This window comes from Lacerta agilis, chromosome 5 (assembly GCF_009819535.1).
Source record: "Lacerta agilis isolate rLacAgi1 chromosome 5, rLacAgi1.pri, whole genome shotgun sequence".
In the NCBI taxonomy this organism is placed as follows: Eukaryota; Metazoa; Chordata; class Lepidosauria; order Squamata; family Lacertidae; genus Lacerta; species Lacerta agilis.
The window spans coordinates 27120380-27143101 of NC_046316.1; the positions used below are offsets into that span (position 1 = coordinate 27120380).

Consider the following 22722-nt stretch of genomic DNA (forward strand, 5'->3'; position numbering starts at 1 on the left):
ACAAAAACTGGGATAGATATAAAACTAGATGGGGTATCCTTTTTCATAAAAGTGAAGATGATTTTGTACATATAAACAACAGAGTTAACATGAATTACATGTGTATTGTTTACCCAAGGTGATGGTACATGTACAGTAAAACTGAACATAGCAACAAGAATTTTTCCAAGTCACAATTTCTGTCTAGTGTACAAAGCATTATATGCCTTTGTAAAAATTGACTGATGTTCAGCCTTAAAAAGCAATGCAATATTTCTAATTTTAACTATATGTATGAGCAGTGATGTGAGATGCTGTACATATTAATAGCTAGTGAACGATGCCATGGATGTTAGAAAAATATGGACTTTGTGTAATCATCCTTTTAAAAGCTGGTTACCTACTTATTGTTTCTATGGTCCTTGTAACTTGTTATGTTGATAATACAGATATGGAAGTACAAAGGTGGCTAAAGAGTCCTTATCCAATTCTAATGTAAAATAAAAAGAAACCAAGAATACCAGGAACAAACTTAAGAAGGCAGATTTTTTTTCATATATAAAAAAAATCTCGGTAGAAGAGGCATTTAATCTTGTTTTGTTTCCCCATGTCTTACCTCATCTTTATCCTGCACTTGGATGAAAAGAGGGAGAGCAAAGCCCACCTGGGCCAGTTCAGGAATAGCCACACTATACTCTGAACTGTTGAACTCAGGGGCATTGTCATTTATGTCAATGACAAGAATGTTGAAGGTAGTCACCACTGAGGCGTTGGAAGGTGTGCGGTCATCGTTTAGTTCTGTCCCCTGTAGGAAGGGAAATTGCAAAGGGGGAACACTGTTATTTTGGGATTTTAGCATGTTGTTTATCCAGCTTGTGGCTATGTTGAGAACCACCTTGAAAGATTAAAATAAATAAATACAATCTTATAAACAGAGAGAGAAAGAAAATCCATTTTTTATTCACACAAGGGAAAAGGAATGGGAATTTACCCTGAGCAGTAGGAAAGCAACTGATATTAGTAGGCAGAGAAGCACCAGATGAAACTAGTTCAGTGATACCAAATACCACATTTTACTCCCTGATTTCACTCCATGAAAATTTTCTATTTAAAAAAGAAGAAGCATGGGATAAAAGCCAGAGAGCTCCATGCCTAATTTAATTTGGCTTGAAAAGTCAAGATTCTGCAAACAATTTATTCGGGGGCGGGAGTGGGGGATCAATGTACCAGTAAATGAAAGCACACAGGTCTTTATTTATTTTGTTGTGAACTTTGCTGCTGCTTTAAGATTGCTGTATCAGCCTGCTATTTTGGTCCTAGGCACCACTTCATATTTTTCAATTTATTTTGTTTTAATTGTGTTTTGTGCACCTCAGTAAAAAGGAAAGATTGATAAACAACAATAATTTTCTGACCTCTGGGCCTACTTTGGCCTAGCTTAGTAAGCAGCATGGGAGGGAAGGGGAGAGGTTGCAGGATTGATTTGGGAGATGTATTTGCAGGTATGTATTGCAAGATGGGGTGCTGTGAACAGGGGCTATGCTCTTGTATTGTGTGGAGCAGAACAGAATGCGTTATCTGGTGCTAAAAAGGCAGGCAGTGAAGGCACTGAAACACAGTGCAGGGAGCTTGACCATAATTGTCTGGGGGACATGAACCTACTTCTACTGCACTGGGCTGCACCAATTTAATTGCCTTTCTTCACAGCGAAGTACCGGAAGAGGAGGAATACAGCCCCACATTGCATAGGGCAACTGGGCAACACAGCACTATGTAGCCAATACGACTGGCCATAAAGTAGGAATATGGGAAGCTGCCATAGAATGAATCAGATCGTTGATTTGTCTGGTTCAGCAGTGTCTACATTGACTGGCATCACCTCCCCAGGATTTTAGAGGGGGGACATTTCCAGCCCTACCTGGAGATGTTGGGGACTGGACCTGGGATGCAACCTGCATGCAAAGCAGATGCTCTACCAATGAACTATGCCATTTTCCCCAAGTCTTCCCACTCAACATGATCTCATCTCACTGGATATAGGATCCCTGATTGGCTAGGAATACACACGGGGGGAGGGGGGGAGAGATAAAATGGTGCCAAATGAAGAGGAACATGGTCACCATGAACATTTGGTATTTAGGAGGAGCATTTCACTGATCCAAATTCCCTTTTAACTACCTGTGAGTTTTTGAAGGAAGCCATCCTTCTTAGCCATGGTTTCCTAACGTAGACAAACTTATCTGTAGCATTTGAGCCAAATTATTCAGTGAAGACAATACGGACCATTATTTATCTTCACCTATGTGGTAGCAGACAACCAGAGCCAGAGGACAAGATGAGACCAACCACAGGAAGCTGCCTTCTACTGAGTCAGACCATCTAACTCAGCACCATCTACAATGATTGGGAGAGGGTCTCCTGGGGTTGTGGACCGGGAGTTTCCCTCAGCCCTACCTGTAAAAGCTAGGAATGGAAAGCTGGGAATTTCTGCATGAAGAACATGTGTCCTGCCACTGAGCTGCAGCTGCCAGTGCATTTCCAATAGCATGAGTCTATTTAGTAGGGGTGAAGAAAATACAGCCTTTCCCCTATTTAAAAATAGGTTCTGACTTCAGTTAGATTTTTCTTTAACTAAACAGAAAACTGAACGAGGAGAAGAAGCAGGGTTTCAGGGATAGAGATAATAGCATATTGACCATGTAGAATTCCACTGAAAGACCCTCAGCAGAGGTCAAGTGGAGTAATTGCATGCCAGTTTCCCTACTTGACAAAGTACTGCCCTTCTAGGGGGAAGGAAGGGGATCAGTACTTCTTGGGAAACTGCCTGCCACCTCCCAATCAATGACCCCTCTAACAAATGGATTTTCTCCCCAATCCCCCACCCCTCCAGCCCAGTGGAATCTATACTACTAAATATGTTTCCAACCAGCTCGTTGCCTTGGTATTGATTTTAATTAAACACCTGTGATTGGTGCAGGGAGGGAGGGAGAAGTTCTCAGGTGCTGGAACATGGTTCTTCATGGCATTTGTTAACCAGGATGTTTTGCCCCTCTTCACTGTAATTTCTGCTCAGCGTGGACAAACTTGTGTAGAAAGGGTCTGATGAGTACCACGCCATGTCTACTAGCCATTGATAGCCTTATCCTCCATGAATCTGTCCAATTCCCCTTTTAAAGTTGACCAGTTTTGGTGACCATGGCCATACCTTGTGGTAGGGAATTCCTGAGTTTAACAATGCACTGTGTAAAGAAGCACAGCTTCTTGCCTGCCCTGAATCTCCTATCATTCAGCTTGATCAGGAACTCTTATTATCTAGTTCCAGCAGGCAGTTCCATAAAACACATTTCTTCAGGAACTTCAACTCCATAGCATTACCCAATTTGCTACCTAGGGACACAGAGATATCTAATAAATGGCCCTAGGTTTATCTGAAATCTAATAGCACTGAGTAAGGAAAAGAATAAACAGAATTGGACAAAAATAGAGCATCTAACTGTTTTGGGAAACTTACTGAAAACGCATGCAACTTCTTTTCCACAGGTCTACTCTTGTTACCACTCAGTTCTATACATGTTTGAAAACTCTTCATGTGGAACAGCTTGTATTATTTTTCTCCTTCACCATGCACATCCTATTATCTCTGTTGTCCATATGTACCACTCAAGTGTTTTTGAGTTGGAGTTGCGTCTGGTTGTCAAAACCAAGCAATTCCAAGTTTGTTCTAAGGAATGTTACTGGGCAGGAAAAAATATATTTCATGATGGATCTTTGGAACCATCTGAATGTTGGAACCACTACATCATGTTGTAGATACTGATATAATGCACATTTATTTGGAATGGATGAAGACCCATTGTGCCTGTGTCAACAGCAGGGATCTTAACTACACATATTCCCAAGTAGAATGGCAATGATTTGGGTACAATTTCTTTCTTTCTTGGCACTCAATATTCAAAGCTATAAATTAAACAAACTTTCATGTGCCTGGGAAAATCCTCACCAATTCTAAGATTTGCGCATATAAATTGCATTTCAAAACCCAAATTCTCCAAATTTATGCAGTTTCAGGTTAAACTGAAATTCTACTTTAGCTTTTGCTGCTATAACCAATGTTCCCTTCTTCTCCCTTGAAATATTCTGAAACACTTGCTTCAATACAGCCCATCTATGACTCTCTCACCTTCACTGTAAGAATAAATCCAGCACTGTAGAAAGGATTTTCTCGGTCCAGTGGCCCATTCAGAGTTAAAGCACCACTGATGTAGTCCAGTGCAAATATACTGTTGGTGTTGCCTGACAATAAAATAAATTGAATCAGCACACATAAAACTCCTGTGCAGAAATGCATAAAAAATCTCGAGATTTAACATTTAGGTCAAAAACAAAACACAGTTGCAGACCAGAAAAGAAAACGTTGTGCTGTTTGAAACCCCAGCCAGCAACAGATTTATGCCATGACTTGAAAACATTACTGAATGCATTTTAAAGACCAAACACTATTTCTCATTGCCTCAATCTAACAAGATACAGGTTTGGAAACTGAGCTGCTGCTGCTCCTCCTGATAGCATCACAGAAACTTCAGGCAGTGAAGGAGTTTCAAAGCGCTCCTGTTTAAATGGAAATGTATTCATGGATTTTGTATACACATCACTTCTGCTACTGATTATGGATCTTTGGCAGGGCACAGAGACACACATCTGCAGTTCCCTTTAAGTATAAGGCTGGGTGTGGAGGGAGGGTAGTTTGCCGAAAGCATTCTTGACAGTATGTACAGATGAGATCAGAAGGATATGCAGGACATAGAGAGGAAATGGGATCCTTTCTCCTCCTCCTCCTTTGACACAAGATAAAGCAGGCTAGCAAACCTGTGGAACAGGAAATCAAGGAGGTGAGACTGGGATGCGGGAAGAAGAGGCAGAGAAGTAGGAGTCCCGTTCTAATATTTTACAGAAAACCCATCCAAAAGGGTGGAATTCCCCAATTTCAAACTTAAATGCTAACCTATTGCTCTATGCCAGTCACCACAGGGATCAAACCTGGAGCCCTGTAGATCAGGCACTGATTGCCTACTGCTTGTATTGTTGAAAGTTAAAAAAAAGGAATATGTTATAAAGTTTTCTTTTTTTAAAAAAAAAAAATGTTAGAAATAGGGCAGGAAGTTTCTTGAGGATATCATGAGGACAAGTCAATCAGTTCTATGTATGGCTGGCTTCCGCGTGAAACTTGCACAAACATTTCCTCCAGAACTCAGCCCTGGAGAGGAACAGACACAGTGAAGGAGCTTTCAGATTGGTTTCATTGCTCAAGACTTACGGTATATGTGACTTCACATTTTAGAAGAAAAAGGCGCGGGGGAAAGGAAGAGCATGCCACCTCCCCCTATTTTATTCCCACCCACCCCCAAAATACACGCACACTTGTTGCTACGCATTTCCTTTCATGTCCGAACCCCCACCTTCCTCTCTTTATGAAATACTTTTGTCACCCCTTATTCTATTGTTACCTCTCTTGTCAAATTCTTGACCCACTAAAAAGTCCCAGCCTGGGTTAAGTGCATTTTAGCATGTGGCTGACTGCATACTGCAGAAATGTCTGATGGCTTTCAATTGGTTTGTTTGCTCCATTGATCTAACAGCAATTACACCACCTCCTCTTTCTTTCCTATAAAGAGCAACAACAACAACAACAAAAATGAACATGGGCAACAAAACAATCCCAGGCCTGTTCCACACTTCTGTTATTCCTCCGCCCACTGGGTTCCACAGCAGAGAAAGTAGTAACATGTTTCTTTTGGCAGCATTCACTAGTAATCATTAGATGTCCGCAGGCGGACAGGCCTGTCCTTCTAAATCCTTGTTCTTGAGCCTGTAGTTGCCTTACCAGTGTGGCTGTTGCTTTCCACACTGTTCTTATAATGCATGTAGTGAGGAAAGTACATAGGAGGCATTTGGAGATTTCTGTTCTACCCTTCCAATGCCTATGTACTACTCATTAGGCATGGTAACTCCCCAGACCAACACCACCAGCCTCAAGGGATGGACAGCATTAGCATGGGCAATAACTGTTGCCACATGACCCTCTCCCACACGCACATGATCTCCCCGATACACAGCAGTGGGGAAGCAGCCAGGGGGAAGCTACGAGCCATGCCATTCAGGTAATCCGGTTCTTAAATTTTTAAAAAAATTTTTTTAGCTAGTGATGCTAGATACGTTTGGTTGGAAATAGGACACAGGCACATATAGATTATCAAGATACTTTCCCATTTTTATTTTTTATATATTTGTCATATTTTTTGTTTTAAAACCGCAGTATCAGCTCAAAGGAACAAGAATTAAAAACACATTCATCACATTCCAATCCAACTGTGCTTGATTAAGACTGTGCTCCTATGCACACTTACTAGGAGTAAGCCTCATTGAACTCGGTGGGACTTATTTCTGACTCAGTCAACATGTTCCAAATCAGGATGCAAAGATGTGAAATGCTTCTGCCACCTACATTTGCACTGTCTGCCTCTTGCAGTGTCCTGAACCTCAATATGAAGCCTTGTTGTTCTTAGGATGCTTGACAGTTTAATGATGGCATTGACTGTATTGTACTTGGTCAGCAAAGAACATTCTGTTGTCTCTTATTTGGGCAACTTGGCATTGCTAATTATGTGCACTCCAATTCTGACCTGATCCTTTCCCAGTGTTGAGCTACTGGCCCTCTCAGTTGACAAACACATCTTTGAAGTTTTGTGATTTCACACCAGGCTACAACCTGGATTTTCCAAGCTGAAAAAAAATGGCAGAACAGACTGCTTTTGCATCAGGGGAAAAAAAAAGGTAGATGTGACTGTTTTGCCTGTGCTTTAGAGGTACAAACCTGCATTGTCCATGGTTCTACTAAAAAGTGTTGCAATCCCTGAAAGGTTTTTATGCAGCATGGCTTCTTATACATTATAGTCTTAAATATGCAGCATAAAATGTGCAGTACGGAATCCAAGAGACATTTTATCTCTGTAAATAAGCAGACTGGCCAAGACAATCCAAATGTCTATAAGCTGTAGAATATATATTTGAGTAGCATATACATTTGTTTTTAAAATGACTCCCACTCTGTCTCTCTTTCTCTCTCCCCCACCCCCCAGCACGTACACACTCCATACTAAATGGTGTTCTGAGGGTGGGGACATGTAATGTGACATCACACTTTGAGCTACCCCTTCCCCATGAAGAGGAGCAGCTCAGAACATTACAACATTGTGCCATGCATTTTTACACTGGCAAATATCTAGCTTGAGGCTTGGCATCACTAGTGAAAATGCCCTTGGGCACATAATCCAATAGCCCTCTTCCTTTTGTCGAAGGGACATTTGCTGCCACAACATGCAATCTTTAGACTGGCCTGGACTCATTAAACCACTAAACTTAAAGTGAATGACTTTCATGAGATGTGAAAGGGGAACTTGGCCTACACCGTGCACACTAGATAATTTATTAATCAAAATGTGCTCTGTCAGGGCTCCTCTGCACTGAAATAGATGCTGTTGGATGTGGTTCATAGAATCAGCAACAGACACAGTTATCATTATATAAATAGTCCATCAGCGGCTTTGACTACCTCGCTGATCTTCACCTTGAATTCTACCCCATACAACATCCAGACAGGTGCTCAGGGCTGCTTCCCTGTAATGTCTCGCACACTGTTTTTATACAGATTATAGACAATAGCAGGGGTATAAGTTTTGGGAGGGGAGGGCTGCCAGAAGCATCCAATGCAGCAAATAATAGTTGCACCCAGGAAATGGCTGAGAAGTTGTAACCCAGGAGGTTAAACTAGACTAAATAAATCACTGAATCAAAAAGACAAGGGCAGTAAGCATGTGAGTGAACCCGAGGCAGGCAACAAACTAAGATGATAGTCCATTCAGAGTCAAAGGTAGATGTGCAAAGAAGGAGCAGATCCAGTAAAAGGGAGCACAGCTGCATGGCACAACAGAATAGGGATAGGGCAGTCTCCATAATGCCAAGGCTATCCAGGTCAACAGTATGAGTTGTACCTGTGTATTCCCAGGCACAACACGGTATTACCCCATGGAATGAGGTTCAGACCGAATATTTGCAGTGCCATTCATTCACATTTCTGCTTAAATGTATTTATACTTCTTCTTTAATTTGCACAGGGTTGCACCCAAGTAAACAAGGAGCAGAAGGCAAATATATTTCCCACAGAGAGAATGCACATTTGGATTCCTACATATTTATGGCTCGAATGCAGTTTACAGAATTAATCTTCACAATCATGCTTACGGGGGACGGGGGGACGGGACACACACCCATAAATCCTCTGTTTCCTTTGCTGGAATGACTGGGTTGTAACCAATGGTGGCTTTGTGTCAGTGGAAAGCTCTTCCGCTCATGAAAGGGTGAACATCTTGTTTTCACTAACACCCCCCCCCCCACACACACACCTATATCCACTATAGCCCAGAACCTCCTGAGTGTTGGGTGGATTCTGAGACAGAATGAGATAGGGCCCAGAGGGCTGAAGGAGGAAGGAGGGACCAGCCAAAATTGGATGCCTCACCTTATAAGCATTTCCAGGCCTTATTTAATTAAATGATTAAAAATAAAAATTCCAACACTTTGGAAACATATAGCCCTACCCACAAGAAAAGCCTGTTCTTAACAATTCCCTCATTTTCTCCAGTGTACATACAACAGCTTCCATGCTGTTACATATATATTCCACATTTTGCACCATATCCACATGGAGGAGTGGGCCAGAGGTGAAACACAAATTACAGCAGCAAATCTGATTCACATACTATAGATATATAATAACTTGTAAAGACATCAGAGTTAATAACCATGAGTTCAATTCAGATAAAATTAAATGCATTTAAATCATATTTAAATCTATGAGGCTTGTTAAATTTGTATATGTTCCATTGATTTCAATTTCACTGTGACTTCCAAACACTTACATTTCCTTAGGTTGTGTGCTATGAGATGCATTTGGTGCTCTTCCTCACAGATTCCCACAGCATAAGATTCCCCATCAGTCTCTAAGGGTAGTTCATTGCTGGGGAAAGATCTTACCATGTGAGATGCCTGTCCCACATGAATCCTGGTCAGGAATGCTAACGCTGTGGCATAAAGACCAAGCAACATGACAACAACAGCCATGCCACAGTAGTGTGTATGTATAACTCAGGCCATAGATGTCATCATTACATGGCAAACTTGCCTTCCTTGCATTGACAATTTTGTTTGTATAGAATTTTTTTTTTGGGGGGGGGAATCTTACCATGATCAAAATTCCAGATTGCTACACTTTTTCTTAATACCTGCATTTATTCCTATACAAACTATTATCCACATTGCAAAGCTGTGTTTCAAAATAAATGTCCTTTCTATATTTGTCTATATATCCCTATTAAAGTCATACTTCCGCAAATAGGAGCAAGGACATTGTTTGGCTCCAATCCTACTAAAACACACACACACCACACACCCCCAGGGCAACATTCCAGAGGAAGCTGTCAGCTCCTCAACCCATTGTGAAACCAGTTGCTTCCTCTGTGTGTCCCCCCATACTCTCATAGTCTTTCCAGCTGTTTCAAAAGCTGATGTTGAGTTACTGTTTTAATTACTGAAGACCATTTGTTGGTGAAGCTTTCTGAGATAAAAGGAACCATTATAAAAGCCATATTTGCGAAGACTGTTCCTGGACTGACACTGGGCCAAAGCAATGCACCGTAACACACGCTGCTAATTCTCTGTAACACTGAAATGTCTGAGGCACTTTGATTGTAGCAACAGCCAACATTTTAGCTTTTAGTCTAGTTCTATCTCATGGACATGGTAGAAATCAGATTTCTGGGATGGGTCATACCACCATCATAAAATGGATCATACCACTTCAGACTGGGGATTCCCTACCGCTCATCTAGGAGGAGGGTATCGAAAGGTCGGTCTGCCTGCTCTTGTGTTAATGCAACCTCACCAATTAATTTTTGTCTCATACTCTTCAAGATCTGTCTTGGGATGTTGGTTGGTGGCTACCAGAGAGAAACAGAATTTCCCTGGCTGTGGAAATTCCCTCCAAATATATATTCACCTGACGTCTTTACTGTCTTTTAGACACTAAGCTATATCCATCCTATCTGACTACTTTTTACAGCCAAAAGAAATATAAGCAATACAAAAACAACTAATTTTTGATAGGTATAATGCTTCTTGTTTATATTTATAATGCTTTTTTACAGCTGTTGTTCATTTTAGTTTATTTTTTATTTTAACGATGGTGATATATTATATTAGATTATTTTATCAATTTGTGAGCTGCCTTAAAGACTGTTGTAGTGGAAAGGCAAGACACAAGATTTAATAAACAAACAAACAAACAAACAGGTATTTTCAAAACTGGAGTAATTTAATTTCACAGGCTACAGATGAACTAATGTGTATACCAGGTTAGGTATACAACATTGTATACCAGGTTAGATATACAACATTGCAATTCTGCTGCCTCATTCTGCTTCAAGTCTAACTCACACATTTTCTTTTCAGGTCTGCATCTAAGGATGTGTGTGTGTGTGGTTTTTTAAACACACTCTTAACAATGTGGACAAGAATCTCAGGAACTGGACATGACTACCATTATGTCTTTCCAATCCTTCTGAAAAGAAAAACTACTGTGGTACTTTTGGAGTGTATGCTCTTTGCAGTGCCCACACCCCTTAGACTTTATGCAATCATGTAAATTCTCCTCCATTCCCACCACAGCATTGTGCAACATTATTGGAAATGTCCTGCCAGTGTTCACCCGTATGATGTTCCACAGTGTTTTATGCTTCATTTTTTTACCGTGTTTGCATGTGGTAGATAGGCAAGAAAAACCGACTCTTCCATTTTATATGGCCATTCTCTTGGCTTTTCACTTTTTTTCTTGCCTTTGCTGTAAGGTTCTAAAGTCAACTCTGTTACAAGTTAGTAGACAGGGACAATAGTTGTAACACACACCTTAGGTTTTATGACTCCCACAATCCACTAGCATGGCAACGGCCATCTAAATTTAACTCCTCCCTTCATGGTTATTAATAATAGCCTGACTGCCCAACCCCATTTCTGATGTCTTTCCATCACTTGTTGCACCTTGGAAGCTGCCAGGACATCAATCTCTCTTAGCCTGAAGAGCTCCTTAAATGAAAAATCTTATCTAGAACAGGTCATGTTATATAACAAGTCACTAGCTTTGCCTGGGAAATGAAAGATGATGAGGTAGAGTCCCCGGGACAGAGGCTATCTTCATAAATCTGCCAAAAAAGGAGCTGTGGATTACATTACTGGATTAATTATCTGTCCTTCAAAACACAGCCCTGACCTCAGTGTCTGAACATCACCAGCCTAACCCAGCTTGTGAACACAAACCAAGGGATTGCTTCCTATACGGTGATATTAGAGGGGGCCATTTGCTGGTTGCACTTGAGTTTACCAAAAGGTATTCTGGAAAATTTACAAGTGACCGTCAGATCTCTAGCGTTTTCCAATGCCATGTGGCTTTTCTCAGTTCTGTTTTCCTTCGTGACATTTATCTTTGCTTTCATTTTAGTTGCTAGTCTTTGTACGTTTAGAGGAGTTTTGAGTTGGATGCTAAATTTAGTGAAAGCAAAGGAATCACTTAAATCCAGGTTAAGGACAGCAATTTCTAGCTCAGTGTGGCTTGCATTGGGGCACATAATTCATCTTACTGAACTGAAGCTAATATCAAAACTAAACAAACAGTTAACCTGAAAATTATTTGCTCCTTGTGGCACCTACCCGCATAGAATTTGAGAATTTTTTACCATGCCCCTTTGGGATTCTGTCAGATTTCTCCAAAATTTCATCTAAAAAAGAACCTCCCAATTCTTTTCAAGTTTTGCTTTATGTGAAATCCAATGGCAACCTACAAAAGTGCAAAAATCTTGCTAATAGGGAAGTGGGATAAATTCAATTCAGTTCACATATGATGATGATGACGATGATATTATATTATATTATATTATATTATATTATATTATATTATATTATATTATATTATATTATATTATATTATATTATATTATATTATATATACCCCACCCATCTAGCTGAGTTTCCCCAGCCACTCTGGGCAGTTCCCAATTGAATATGAAAAACACAATGCAGCATTAAACATTAAAAACTTCCCTACACAGGGCTGCCTTCAGATGTCTTTTAGAAGTAGGATGGTTGCTTATTTCTTTGACATCTGATGGGAGGGCATTCCATGGGGCGGGCACCACTACCAAGAAGGCCCTCTGCCTGGTTCCCTGTAACCTCACTTCTCGCAGTGAGGGAACCACCAGAAGGCCCTCAGCACTGGATCTTAGTGATTTAAAGGTGAACCTACATAATTTTCACTTTCTGAAACAATATGCCAAGCAAAACACAGGCATCCTTTGAAATTTGCACTTCTCTGACTTCAGAGATGCAGTTCTCTAGTAAAGTAATTGTGCATAATGTTAATACAAGACTCAGGTGTGCATAAAAATGCATATAGTAGTGGAAATTACATTAGAATGCACTGTATTTGGAAAAAATGAGTGTATTAGGCAAAATTGCATATAAACATGTATCTTAGAAGAAATATGCTGATGAACTTTCATCACACACATACACACACTGATGTGGAAATGTGGAGAACTGAAACTAAAACTGACATATTCGACTATCCCTACTTGCCAATGAATTTCCCTAGTTTTATTACTTTACTATTGCTACACTTAAGATTCTGCATCTGTTTCACCTGAGTAGAAGCCCAAGCCTTCATTTTTAATTTCTCTTTGGGCGAAATTTCAGAGACAATTGTATTCCTTAGCCAAGTTGAGCCCTTTTCTAGAAAAGAGGACCTTCAGCCATGTCAACCCATGAAAGGAAAATATATGGGAGTTGATAAGACAATGTGATTGCACACTTGATATCTTTGTAACTGAATCACTTGAGCTTGACCTTACTCTTTTTTTTTGAAGTGGTTATGCTTCATCTTCTAGCTTTAATGTTCTTCTGTCAAGTGAAAACCTTGTATTTGTAGAAGGGCTGTATATAAAAAAAGTTTCTGCAGTATGTTCTGAAGCAAACAATATAAAACACAATTTGAAAATGTTGGCCTAGAATTATTATATTTTTCTTCACCGCCATGCCTGTAGTTTAACAGAGAGATAATTAATTAAATTTGGGAAATAAAACCATTGTTTTTGCTTTTCACTGAACATTTTGTTTGCTTTTGTTACCCCAAATTTAGCTTCAACAACTGGGGGGTGGGGAGAAGGCTACAACAATCATTTTTTAATATTGCTGAGTTAATTCCTAATCAAATTCATCAGCTATCTCCCGACATTAGACAGCTTTTATGCACATTTTGCAAATGTTTCCAGCCCAAGCAGAAAATATACTCGCTGACCTTTACCATAATAATAGGGGATAATGACAAACTAATTATGTATTTCTGGATTGACAAAAACCAAAAATGAAACTTGCCTTTGGTGCATGGATTACTGAAGCCTTCACTAACTAAATAATTGCCTTTTAGAAACACACACACACACACACACACACACACGTATCATCTATACCACTAGCGAACTCAACTTTCTGAGTGCTGGTCCTTATGCAACCAAAACAGCACCATGCAAAGGCAAGAGGGAAATATGAGTAGACTTAGGTGATCTACAGTGTTTGCAGAAATACAAACAACAAAAACATACCTTCCCCCCACAAAACCTTTAAGGTATGTGTGGGGAGAATGAAGGAGAGGGGGAATGACACCCTGAAAGCTGCTCCATGAAGATGAGCATGCTCAGAGGCTATGGAACACTGCCTTACTGTTGGCAGGGATGGGTGATGGTAGGATCCAATGATGTATCCTGAACAGGAGCACTCCTGACTGAAATATTTTGTTGCGGGTCCAAGTTGTACACACACTATGTGCTTACTTTCTTCATCTGCATAACTAAAACCAGCAAATTATTATTCATGCTAGGAGCTATCAGCGCTAAAACTGAAAACCTGAGGATTTGTGTGCTACTGCCCTATGCAGTGAGCTACCAGGGCTGCAAGACAGGATGTTCCCTGATATACAAAGTGCTTCAAGTGCCTAGAGTAACACCAAAGGGTCAGGCATTCCCATTCCCATTCTTGTCATACTGCTAGGTTTCTGGAACCCCAGTTGTGGCTTAAGTTCCAGTGTTGCAAAAGGACTCCTCTTTATGAATTACAAGTCCACGTATGGGCACACTGACAATAAGCTTGCCACCCGCTCACCTTACTATCTGAATTTGTGTATGTATGTAAGGGTGTTCTGCAATCATGCAGCACTCATGAGAGCATATTCACTGATATCTGGGATACCCAACTGTACAGCCTGCTGGAGTAAGGAGGCACAGACACTTATTTCCTCCCTCCCTCCCTCCCTCCCTCCCTTCCTTCCCTCCTTCCTACCTACCCTGCCTTTTTCCCTGACGGGGCTCAAGGCGGCTTACAGATAAACATTTATTATAGAGGCAATTTTCTGGCTGCACAAAACCAGAATGCATAATAGACCCACGGGCAGAAGCAAAATACACTACAATGGTGGGTAACTAAATTCACCACACGCCAAAATCAGATGCTCAAACTGCATGTGGCAAAATACGCCAGTAGAAATTCCCCTTTTCCTACAATAATGCTATCTACTGAAAACTGTTGAGTTAGTATCAGTTAGTTCCAAGCAGATTTCAAAACTGCAGTTTCAGCTTGCAGACACAAGCCAAAAAGAAAATGCAAAACAGCTTAATCACTTGTGGCTTTGATGTATTCTGCATGATTTTCTATGATGATAGGTGGCCTCCCCAATGTGATAGACCCAGGGGTAATGATTAAGTTATTGATGTATGTCAGCAGATGCAATCATGTTTATTATGGCTGTGAGACTGACTCTTACTCTGCAGGCACACAGAATCCCCAGAAGAATGTTCAGGCTATTTTGGCAATAACTCTGTTGGATAAGGGTGGTGTGAGAGAATCTGGACCATTCTATTGGCCAGATCAAAGACGGTGCTGATAAACAAAACTGTTATAACCAATTCAGAAAATAAGAAATGTTTAAGGAGATGATGCATGGAGAAGTATCGGCTCATGCAAGGGGCTTCACCTGCACATATGGCAGAACTTCCCCAAAAGATGTTGACATGTTTTTCTAGCCTTAGGACTGGTCTCACATAACCCCACAACAAAACTTACAGTACTACGGTAAATTGTAGTCTGAATTTATTTCATTCAAAATATCAGCTGACTAATATTTGGCTCTGGTTCATAAGCCAAACTATGGCTCCGTATGAGCAAGCAAGTGTGTGGGTACGGGGAGCAAAAATTGTGCTTGCTTTGCTTCTTTCTGTTCCTGCAGCTGCCACACCACCCAGAGGTAAACTATGGTTCGACTTAGCATTATGTGTAAACCTAGGGTTGTTGTTTTTCCTCTCTCAGATTAACCCTATGCACGAATCCAAGAACAAACCTTAACTTCAGCTCATGGTTTGTTTGGAGTGAGACAAACTATAAGTTCAAGTTCACATGTAATGCTAAGCAAAATCATGGCTCAGCTCCCTGTAGCAAAGCAGCAAACAGGAGGAGAAGCAAAGTGGCCGTGTTTTTTGCTCTGTGTACCTACATATTTGAGCATGCATTGCTTATGTGTGGTTAAATTTAGAGCATACCAAAGCAGGTTATACAAGTGACTTATTTATTATACTTGACAAATACTTGCGAACAACAGTGCAAAGTTAAAAAAAAACAACAACTTCAAACTCAGAAGGGGAAAGGTTACTAGTTTTATATTGGCAGATAGCGAAAAGACTCAGACCACTCCATAGATGGTTTTTTTCCCTGTCTGATCAGCTAGCAAATGTTGGCTGTCAACCAAGCTATATGATTTTGCTGGGCTGAGATCAAATGCATAATAGCGGGTGTCAAGAAAGAAGTAACACACCTCTGCCCATCCTATAATTTTTTTTCACAGCAGTAAAACATTTTTTTCAAGATCACATATAATTAATGGTACTAATTTTTTTTTAAAAGCTTTAAAAACAGAAACTGGCCTCTGTAGAGAAAGGGAAACATTGAAAATATTGCTTGAAGCACACTGAAACTTTACAGATGGTTGAGTGTTGTGAAAGGAATACATGATGCTGCAGGAGGATGAGAGAGAGAATAAAGGGAAACTATGAATTTCAAGAAATGTTGCCCAGCTCCAGTTTTACCAGTGCAGCTTCTACCATGGGAAATTTGGATTAAAGGTTTTGATTGCTGGTCTTTTGGAACGGCCTGGAGGTTTCATCACCAAGCTGCCTGCCTGGGACTGTTTCAGTGCATAAAATGGATACAGAAATTCACAAACCTTGCAGTTTCGTCTGCATCAAGATTCCATTATTCACTGTTCCCTCCCAATACATACTAAAAGGAGGGTGTGGAGAAACGAACAACAAGAATAAAACCTACACAAAAATCTACACCACACGTACAAACCTCAAGCCAATTGTAACTAAAGAAAGGGAGGGATGGTAAAATAGAAATATCCAAGGGCAGTAATGGCAGTAGCAAAAACAAGATAATTCTGCAGTCTCAAATCCAGTTTTTCGTAAACAGGTGATAAGCTTGAGTGGCTTATCAGTAAACAAAACAAATAGAAATATGGAGTTCAGATATGAATTTGCAAATTCACATACTTCAAAACTGAAATTATGAAGATGGCATATTTTTTTAAGACAACATGATTAATACTTTATTTTATTTTATTTATTTCAATCCCCTATTTTGTCTTCAGACACAATTTTATTGTTCCTGTGTGTGTTCTAGGAGATTTCCAAATTCAGTTCAGATACTTTGGAATATCCTTTGCTTGTTACAGAACAGTGAAAAGAAAGTTGCAAAAACATAAATGTTGAGAGTCATTACTAGCAAAACAACAGCTTAACAGTTCTAGCCAGGGATAACAGACACACATCTGAAAACAACATCCCAATTCCTGAAGCTCAGTTCAGGCACAGATAAAAATTAAAATATTCCACTTCTTCACAGATTGATCTCTAGTCTAACATTATGTTTGTCAAAACATAATACAGACACAATTACTGATATCATATGGTTAATTCATTCACACAGTAAGAGTAAAGAATATGGTGGAAAACAGGCAAAAATTGGATTTGTTTTATCAGTAATTGGTCTCCTTACATTAATTTTTGTAAATATAATCCTTTATTTTCAAACTCAGAACTTTACTGTGAGTTTTAGGGTTCTTTTGCTGTTTGATTATATGTCAATATCTGTTTGGATGTTGTTGTTTTTATTGACTTCTGTGTTCTACAAATATGCAAACTTGTTTTTTAAGAATAGACTCATGGAGCATTTTAAAATGGGATTGTAGAAGAGGTTGCATGCAAAAATGATTTGGTTTATCAATAGATGTTATGAAGAGAGGAATTGTCTTTAATGTTCTACTGTGAAAGTCTAACACTTTATAGCTTGGACTGAGTGCCAGGAAGCTTGTCACCTGGCCAATTCCTCTAACTTTGCAATCATGCTTGCCATACAAGAACTCCTTATGAACTCACCTGACACAATTGTGTAGCCAATACCTCTGGGACGTCCCTTGTCCTGGTCGATTGCAGTTATCATACGCACGGTTGTACCCTGTGGACCACAAAGGAAAGAGGGGAAAAAAGAGGATTCCAGCTTTGCAGGCACTGTTGAATTTATTTCCGTATCATTTATCATTCTCGCAGGGCAGTTCCCCACTGCATACCCTTGCAATTTGTTTCATAATTCCTAACTTCAAACATGCTAAATAGTCCTTATGAATGCATCCAATGGCAAGCCCAGCTTGTCTAAAGAGAGCATGGGCAAGTCAGCAGTAGATGCTGAAATTGCTTATCTTACTTAATTTAATCACGAGCTATTTGCAAGGTGCTCAAGGACTACGAAAAGCATCATGCTGGATTTCCAGAGCAAACTCCCCCAGCTAATGGTGGCCTTTTAATATCCAAGTCTTCTACTCCTACACACCCGTTGTACTAAACCTCAGTCTTGACCTGCAACCCTCAAAATGACACTAACCGAACATGACCCATGGGGCATCCATGTTCTTGTGGGCAGGCATGAGAGGAATTGAATGGTGTCTTTTGTTTTTTAAAACGTAAGTGGATGCTCCTTTGTCACTTATCATGAATCCAAGGAGCTGGAGCTGAAGTTAGGTCACCAAGGTGAATGTGGCTATTAGTGACAGAGCTTTGCTTCTGATTTGGGTCACTTACTCCTGGGAGCTGAAACAAAGAAATCTCAAACAGAGGCCATGGGAGGCAGGTACAGATCTAAAATGCACACGCAACTTATAGACTCTACCTCATTTTTTGCTGCTTCTGAAAAGGAGTTGTTTATTTTACTATGTGCTTCCCATGATGAGTTGCTCAATAATAACTGTCTAAGCTTGTAGTTCCACACATCAAATTCTGCACGGTGATCATTTTGTACTATTGCCAATGATGTACAACTGGGAGAGATACTCCTGTACCCCCTTCCCCAAACTAAAATTATTTTCACCATAATTCTCTGTATGAAGCAGCTCTGTCAAGTAAGTAACCAAGATTTCCTGATCCTTTTTTTCTGCTGCCACCTGTTTCCATTGAAAAGTTACAAGTTAAAGGTAAAGGGACCCCTGACCATTAGGTCCAGTTGCGGACGACTCTGGGGTTGCGGCATTCATCTCGCTTTATTGGCCAAGGGAGCCGGCGTACAGCTTCCGGGTCATGTGGCCAGCATGACTAAGCTGCTTCTGGCGAACCAGAGCAGCGCACAGAAATGCTGTTTACCTTCCCGCTGGAGTGGTACCTATTTATCTACTTGAGCTTTGACGTGCTTTCGAATTGCTAGGTTGGCAGGAGCAGGGACCAAGCAACGGGAGCTCACCCTGTCGTGGGGATTCAAACCGCCGACCTTCTGTTCGACAAGCCCTAGGCTCTGTGGTTTAACCCACAGTGCCACCCGCGTCCCTGAGAAGTTACACCCCTTCAATAAAATGGACAACAAAAGCTAACTGCAAGTACATCTGAAATTCCTCACTTTGAACAGCCAGTCTCAGTTTCTTCCTAAGGAGTAGGATATTGGTTTGAGCTGCCTTGAACAACTTGGTGCCTTCCGTATGTTTTCACCCCCAGATTGGTACCAGGTTGGTAAAGTCTGGGTGAAAAGGTCAATCAAAGGGTGCACAGAGAAGGAGAATTATGATTCCAACCCAGAACCCCTGATTTTAAGCCTTCAGCTATGGTGTGTTGCATACTACTCAAGATAGTCCTCATTCATGTGGCTAGGATCAGAATGAAACTTCATACAGGGTTTCGTAACAGTTATGGAGCTTCAACCAACCACCTGCATCAAAAGGCAGCTCTGGATGTGTAATAGGGAAACTGTCCACAATGGGGAAGGGAACAAGGAAGGCCGTAGTGACATGGTGGCATGTGTAGGCAAGAACACCCTCCATGTACAGATCAGAGTTACTGAACTAGAGCCTTCTTTTCCCCTTAGCCTCTACATCTTTCAGCATAAAAGCTATGAATTTCTCCTAAGGTCATGGTTACTCAACAAATGCCCATATTTACACACATAATAATAATTAATGTAGTGTGAACATATTTTATGGCTTTAGGCTGTTCTGCTTTCCTTTGTTTATTGAGACCCAGGGAAAAGAGGTGTCCATTTTGCCCTCAGGAAAAGAAAAATGCCAACAGTGGCATTTGCAGTCTAATGAGACAGCAAGAACACACATCTGCCTTGGCAGCAGCAAACCAACATTGTAATTCATCAGCTGAAGGCCGAAGGTCAGACAGAGTTGCTTCACTTCTATCTCTTATCCAAATACCTTATTAGCCCCATTTTTCTTTATAAGTACTTTTAGACAGTCAGTTATTATTATTTTTAATCTTGGCATTGTGTAAATTGGTGCCATCGACAGAAATAGCTACTTCTAATAGACAAATATAAATACACCTGAAGTCTAACAATTTTCCTGGCAAATGAGGAAGATACAGCTCAGTTATCTCAGTTATAGGCAGAAAATCTACATTCAAGCATAGGCATTTTCGAACACATTTTCTCACAAAATATGCATTTCTAAAGGTATTTTATCCTTAAAATGAAATTCTACATACTGGTATGTTTTGGTATTTTTTTGAGGCAGATATGCAAGATCTGAAGAATAACCACATTTTGGTCAGCACATTAGTAGCATCTCTAACACACACACACAATAACACACACTTTGTATTTTACACATGCATATGCAGGCATGCATATGAAAAAATAAATGTGTTAAAAATGTATTTTAAAAAAATCTATGTGACAATGTAAAAATCTATTTTGACAGTCCTTAACCTTGCATTCCCATGAATAAATCTAACACAAACAGAGAGGTGACGGTTACACACTAGCAGCAACAAAACAAATCCATTTTGTAAGTGTTATTAAAACCTACAGTTTCATATTGGGCTCCTTCAATACTATAGATACAGAAAACTATTTTTCAAAATGTTGTGCAGAAAGTTCTTTGAAGCCATAGACTGTATTCCAGGCATTTCAAAAGACACTTTACGAATGTGTTCACATTAATCTGAAGACATTAACTATAAATCCTTGGTAACTGACCTTTGAATAAAATACCATGCTACAGCCATGCTACTAACGGAAGGGAGAGTATCTAAATCATCAACAACGATTATGTTTTCCAAGCCAGTAAATACAGCTAAAGAGGCTACAGGTCACTTACATTTACCATCACTCCTTAGTCTGGCAAGCTAGTTTAGTCAAAATTTAATGAAGCTCAACAGCAGAGTAGATTCCTTTAAATGCATGAATTCCTACATTCAGTTCCTGCAGTCTCCAACTAGAGTACCTCAGGTAGCAAGCCTGAGAAACTGTTTTCCTAGGATCTTGGACATCCATTGCCAAATCAAGTACAGTATACTTGAGTAGTTGGACCAGTCATCAACTATTTCTGTATAAGGCAGCTCCTCATATTTGCATACACAAACCATTTCGACCATCTTCCTCAGTTTTTAAAAGCTATTTTTTAAGATGGCAGAAAGTGAGGAGGAATTGATGGCAGAAAGTGAGGAAAAATTAAAGAACCTTTTAATGAGGGTGAAAGAGGAGAGCGCAAAATATGGTCTGAAGCTCAACATCAAAAAAACTAAGATCATGGCCACTGGTCCCATCACCTCCTGGCAAATAGAAGGGGAAGAAATGGAGGCAGTGAGAGATTTCACTTTCTTGGGTTCCATGATCACTGCAGATGGTGACAGCAGTCACGAAATTAGAAGACGCCTGCTTCTTGGGAGAAAAGCAATGACAAACCTAGACAGCATCTTAAAAAGCAGAGACATCACCTTGCCGACAAAGGTCCATATAGTTAAAGCTATGGTTTTCCCAGTAGTAATGTACGGAAGTGAGAGCTGGACCATAAGGAAGGCTGATCGCCGAAGAATTGATGCTTTTGAATTATGGTGCTGGAGGAGACTCTTGAGAGTCCCATGGACTGCAAGAAGACCAAACCTATCCATTCTTAAAGAAATCAGCCCTGAGTGCTCACTAGAAGGACAGATCCTGAAGTTGAGGCTCCAGTACTTTGGCCACCTCATGAGAAGAGAAGACTCCCTAGAAAAGACCCTGATGTTGGGAAAGATGGAGGGCACAAGGAGAAGGGGACGACAGAGGATGAGATGGTTGGACAGTATTGTCGAAGCTACTAACATGAGTTTGGCCAAACTGCGAGAGGCAGTGAAGGATAGGCGTGCCTGGCGTGCTCTCGTCCATGGGGTCACGAAGAGTCGGACACGACTGAACGACTGAAAAACAACAATTTTTTAAAGAAAAATGTTTGGTGCCGTCATATACAGCACTCAGTTCTGGATAGCCCCCCTACAGCTAACTGCTCTATTTAGCCACAATAGCCTTCAGAACACTGTCGTGAACTAAGTATATATATATATATTTATAGAGAGAGAGAGAGAGAGAGAGAGCAAACAGCAAATGTTCCAAAAGATCACAGTTACTCAATTCTCGTGCTTACTTTTGATGCGAGATACTCATCGTAAGATTACTTCATTTTAATGTACTGGTTTCATGACAGATTCTTATAAATGTACCCTGAATAGTAGCAGCTGCTACATGTCATGTAAGATGAAAGACCTGAGAAAGCACAAGACCTCTGACATGATCAGGGGTATACTTTGCTAAATGAAAAGTGAACATGGTACTCATGACTTAGGATAGATTCATGCAGTTGCATTTCCTTATAGCAAGAGTAGGGAACTTCTAGCATGTAGGACTTCAGTTAGCCTCTTCCAGCGCCCCAGCACCATGTTTCCAAATGCCTTCCCTTCTACAGTCTTGGTTTTCCTGCTGCTGAGTTGACCTCCCCTTGGGTGACTTCTCCTCTTCATGATCTTCCCTCTGCTGCTCAGAAAACTGGTAGGCAACACCTGAGTAGCAGGGAAGCGGGGTGGGGCTGGGGGGTGGGGCTTGGCTGGCTGCAGAGTCCTGCTGTCAATTACTCTCTTCCTGGAAGCCAAGCAATCTGCCAGTTAAGACACAGCTCTCTATGTTTGATGGGAATGGAATGTGTTTGCACATGAATGGATTTCAATGTGTACACTGTATCCTGTTTTT

The 22722-nt window shown here is 40.4% G+C and overlaps 1 protein-coding gene across 1 annotated transcript in view; it reads right to left on the reverse strand.

Annotated features, from left to right (window-relative positions):
- CDH23 (cadherin related 23) overlaps positions 1-22722 on the reverse strand; it is a 364543-nt gene that overhangs the window by 212986 nt on the left and 128835 nt on the right. The window contains 3 exon segments of the mRNA XM_033149078.1: positions 596-784; positions 4160-4272; positions 17619-17697. Coding sequence (XP_033004969.1) covers positions 596-784; positions 4160-4272; positions 17619-17697 — 381 coding nt within the window.